Source organism: Nerophis lumbriciformis, linkage group LG19 (assembly GCF_033978685.3).
Source record: "Nerophis lumbriciformis linkage group LG19, RoL_Nlum_v2.1, whole genome shotgun sequence".
NCBI classification, from domain to species: domain Eukaryota; kingdom Metazoa; phylum Chordata; class Actinopteri; order Syngnathiformes; family Syngnathidae; genus Nerophis; species Nerophis lumbriciformis.
Window position 1 is genome coordinate 43,459,125 of NC_084566.2, and position 5,000 is coordinate 43,464,124.

Below are 5,000 nucleotides of genomic sequence, written 5' to 3' on the forward strand. Positions count from 1 at the left end.
TTACAGACACCGTTTGGAAACAATTAAGGTATGTAAATAAGTATTTACACAATATTTCTGTGTAAATAACTCATTTCACAACGTATATATCTGTGACTTATACAAACCCCGTTTCCATACGAGTTGGGAAATTGTGTTAGATGTAAATATAAACGGAATACAATGATTTGCAAATCATTTTCAAGCCATATTCAGTTGAATATGCTACAAAGACAACATATTTGATGTTCAAACTCATAAACTTTTATTTTTTTTTCATTAACTTTAGAATTTGATGCCAGCAACACGTGCCAAAGAAGTTGGGAAAGGTGGCAATAAATACTGATAAAGTTGAGGAATGCTCATCAAACACTTATTTGGAACATCCCACAGGTGTGCAGGCTAATTGGGAACAGGTGGGTGCCATGATTGGGTATAAAAGTAGATTCCATGAAATGCTCAGTCATTCACAAACAAGGATGGGGCGAGGGTCACCACTTTGTCAACAAATGCGTGAGCAAATTGTTGAACAGTTTAAGAAAAACCTTTCTCAACCAGCTATTGCAAGGAATTCAGGGATTTCACCATCTACGCTCCGTAATATCATCAAAGGGTTCAGAGAATCTGGAGAAATCACTGCACGTAAGCAGCTACGCCCGTGACCTTCCATCCCTCAGACTGTACTGCATCAAAAAGCGACATCAGTGTGTAAAGGATATCACCACATGGGCTCAGGAACACTTCAGAAACCCCACTGTCAGTAACTACAGTTGGTCGCTACATCTGTAAGTGCAAGTTAAAACTCTCCTATGCGAGGCGGAAAACCGTTTATCAACAACACCCGGAAACGCCGTCGGCTTCGCTGGGCCCGAGCTCATCTAAGATGGACTGATGCAAAGTGGAAAAGTGTTCTGTGGTCTGACGAGTCCACATTTCATTTTTGGAAACTGTGGACGTCGTGTCCTCCGGACCAAAGAGGAAAAAGAACCATCCGGATTGTTCTAGGCGCAAAGTGTAAAAGGCAGCATGTGTGATGGTATGGGGGTGTATTAGTGCCCAAGACATGGGTAACTTACACATCGGTGAAGGCGTCATTAATGCTGAAAGGTACATACAGGTTTTGGAGCATTCAAGCAACGTTACCATGGACGCCCCTGCTTATTTCAGCAAGACAATGCCAAGCCACGTGTTACATCAACGTGGCTTCACAGTAAAAGAGTGTGGGTACTAGACTGGCCCGCCTGCAGTCCAGACCTGTCTCCCATTGAAAATGTGTGAAGCCTAAAATAGCACAACGGAGACCCCCGGACTGTTGAACAACTTAAGCTGTACATTAGAGATGCGCGGTTTGCGGGCACAACCGCGGAGTCCGCAGATTATCCGCGGATCGGGCGGATGAAATTTAAAAAAATTAGATTTTATCCGCGGGTCGGGTCGGGTCGGGCGGTTGAAATAAAAAAAAAATTAGATTTTAAATAGATTCAGGCGGGTGGCAGTTAAACCAATTGGTAAATATATATACATAGTTAAATGTTGTTACCCACATACGAAAAACGAGCAGGCACCTGCAGCATATGCCACAACAGAAGAAAAAAAAAGAAAAGAGATGGACACTTTTACGGAGCGGAGAAGGGACGCCTCGCCGGGGTCCGGGACCGAGGCCCCTTCCCCCGAGAGGGCCCCACCGGGAGCCGTAGCTGAGGCGATCCGCGAGAAGGGCCCGACGCACGTCCAGGGTCACCACCGCGCCCACCGCACCGACACCCCGCCTCGTCCGCCTTCGCCGCGGCCGGCGTCACGCGCAGCAGGTAAGCAGCTTACCTGCCCGCCACCCCCGTGGCCGGGGGCTCGTAACAGGGGTCACTCCGCGCGCAGTGCGCTCACGAAAGGGGTGGGGCTCACCCTGGTTGATATAGACAGCAGCTAGGACGGTGGCCATGGAAGTCGGAACCCGCTAAGGAGTGTGTAACAACCCACCTGCCGAATCAACTAGCCCTGAAAATGGATGGCGCTGGAGCCTCGGGCCCATACCCGGCCGTCGCCGGCAGCGAGACGCGCTTGGAGGTGCGCTCAGCGCGGCTCCCATATGATTGCGCACTGGTGTGCGTCTGGGTCGTGACAGCGTGGCACGCCAATGTCTGTGCCGCATTGGATCAGTCTCCTTTCTTTAACAGGCAAAAGCTTTATGACCTCACTAATGCCTTGCATCGTCTATATTAGATATATAACAACGGGCGGGTGCGGCTCTGATCAAATGTTACATCGGGTGGATGGCGGGATGGTTGACGACTTTCTGATGCGGTTGCGGATGAAATAATTGCCTATCCGCGCACCTCTATTGTACATCAAGCAAGAATGGGAAAGAATTCCACCTGAGAAGCTTCAAAAATGTGTCTCCTCAGTTCCCAAACGTTAACTGAGTGTTGTTAAAAGGAAAGGCCATGTAACACAGTGGTGAACATGCCCTTTCCCAACTACTTTGGCACGTGTTGCAGCCATGAAATTTAAGTTAATTATTATTTGCAAAAAAAAATAAACATGAAATATGTTGTCTTTGTAGTGCATTCAACTGAATATGGGTTGAAAAGGATTTGCAAATCATTGTATTCCGTTTATATTTACATCTAACACCATTTCCCAACTCATATGGAAACGGGGTTTGTATAAGTCACAGATATATACGTTGTGAAATGAGTTATTTACACAGAAAGATTGTGTAAATGTTTATTTATATACCTTAATTTTTTCCAAACGGTGTCTGTAAAATGGCAGTAAAACAGCTGATCAAACAAAACAGAAGTCATGGACATGGACCCACTAGCTGCACAAGCTAGCTCTCCAATCAGCTAAACAGACTCAATAACAGTATCGTTTTGGTGAATTAACTTAGAAATTTGTGAAACTGAAACAATACGAAGTAAGTTAATAATACTAACAGACACTCGTAAATGTGTTAGCATATTAGCTAATACTGACGGCGCTAGCTTGATTACATTACGATAGCACGTACAAATATGCATGAAAACATTCCTACAGACATCACACATGGGATGCTTTAGTAAGTAAGAATAGTTTTAGTTATATTGTAAAACATAGAAACGTCGCTTGGAGTGATGAGTGAAGAATCCATACGAGTAGAAACGTTATGGACGACTAGAAGACCAAACAAAAATATAAAATCAAGAATAGTATATGGAAGAAACATTTTTTTTCACCATTCCACCTAAGCACCAAAACATTTTTCTTAATTGGGAACAACAAAACTACCTTTTTTTTTTTTCTTAAAAAAAATTCCAGGAATTCCGAAATACCCATTTAATTTCGAATTGTTACTACGTCAACACTACAGAAATAAATACTGTAGACGTTGAAACGGCAGCATCAGCTCGTCCAAAAGTTTGCGCCGTAGCACAAACAATAACACACCTTTTCTGTGTCTTTGCTTGTGGTTACATTACATTACGGTAGCACGTACAAATATGCATGAAAACACTCCGACAGTAAGTATGAATAGTTTTAGTTGTATTGAAAAAACTTACAAACGTTGCTTGGAGTGACGAGCAAGGACTAGTAACGCTATGGACGGCTAGGGAGACTGAACGGCACGGTTGAAAGCGCTAAATGCTAGAACTCGTCCAAAAGATGGCAGCTTAGCACAAACAATAAAACACAATTTCAGTGTATATTTGCTTCTTGTTTCTAACAATTAGTATTGCGGCTGTCAGCGGAGAAAAATCCATAAAGTAGCCGCACCATTTTATAAACCGCATGGTTCAAAGTGTAGGAAAAAAGCAAGGGCTTTTCGTCCAGAAATTTGGGGAATTGGACTTGTGTGTCAGTGAATGCACCGTCTACACACTTTTATGTCTTTAACTTGTGATTTTTTAAAAAAAAAGACAAAGAACAATCGCTTCAAATGATGCTTAAACAAAATGTTCTCGTTAATGACTGACTAAATAATTAAACAAATTAAATAAATAAATTAAAAATAAATAAAATAATAATAATAATAATAATAAATAAAATAATAATAATAATAATACTACTACTACTAATAATAATAATAAATAAATAAATTAAACAAAATGTTTTTGTTATTGACTGACCAAATAATTAAAGGGGCTGTTTGCAACGTGCTCACAGTTCTGTTTGTCAAACCAAAAACAACATTAACGGCTACTTTATGTTACCATCAGTGGTTCAACAGACCCTTTAACTTTGTACATGAAAACACATTTTTTTCCACATTTAGTGGATGTGGCTTTCAAACAGGTGTGATCTATAGTCAGTAACATACAGTAAACCCCAGAAGGACAAGGCCCAGGCGAGTGTGCCTCACCCTGGTGGTGTACGCAGCCTCGGGGTCGTCCTCCAGAACCCGGCTGAGGCCAAAGTCCGACACCTTGCACACCAGGTTGCTGTTGACCAGGATGTTGCGCGCGGCCAGGTCTCTGTGGACGTAGCTCATGTCCGACAGGTACTTCATGCCCGAGGCGATGCCGCGCAGCATGCCCACCAGCTGGATGACGGTGAACTGCCCGTCGTGTTTCTAGACAGTCCATAACACAATCAAGTCTCAGCTGACGTAGACGCAAGGCGTGGAAGGGAGTGAACCTACCCGGAGAAACGCGTCCAAAGATCCGTTTTCCATGTATTCTGTGATTATCATGAGTGGTTTACCTAAAAAAAAGTCGTGGTTAGATTTCATTACGACCCGCTGGGTGCTGCAACTCACATCTGGTGACCACACCCTCCAGTCTGATGATGTTGGGGTGGTCAAACTGCCCCATGATGGAGGCCTCAGACAGGAAGTCCCGCCTCTGCTTGTCCGAGAACCCCGCCTTCAGACTTTTGATGGCCACGTACACCTCTCGCCTTCCTTGCACGCGTAACCGCCCGCTGCACACCTCCCCGAACTCTCCTGCGCGGCAAAAAAGTAGACGTCAGTGCCAAGTAGGGTTGTACGCTATACCGGTACTATACCGCCTCTAAAAAAGTTTCTTTTTTACCCCCAATTCCAG

At 43.9% G+C, this 5,000-nt stretch overlaps 1 protein-coding gene across 2 annotated transcripts in view; it reads right to left on the reverse strand.

Moving 5' to 3' along the window:
- Positions 1–5,000, reverse strand: part of LOC133618411 (ephrin type-A receptor 4-B-like) — a 195,104-nt gene that overhangs the window by 34,379 nt on the left and 155,725 nt on the right. For both annotated transcript variants that reach the window (XM_061978747.2, XM_061978746.2), the window contains exons 13-15: positions 4,715–4,900; positions 4,598–4,659; positions 4,319–4,528 (exon numbers count right to left, since the gene is read on the reverse strand). In XM_061978747.2, the coding sequence (XP_061834731.1) occupies positions 4,319–4,528; positions 4,598–4,659; positions 4,715–4,900 (458 nt within the window). The remainder of the gene's footprint in view (positions 1–4,318; positions 4,529–4,597; positions 4,660–4,714; positions 4,901–5,000) is intronic.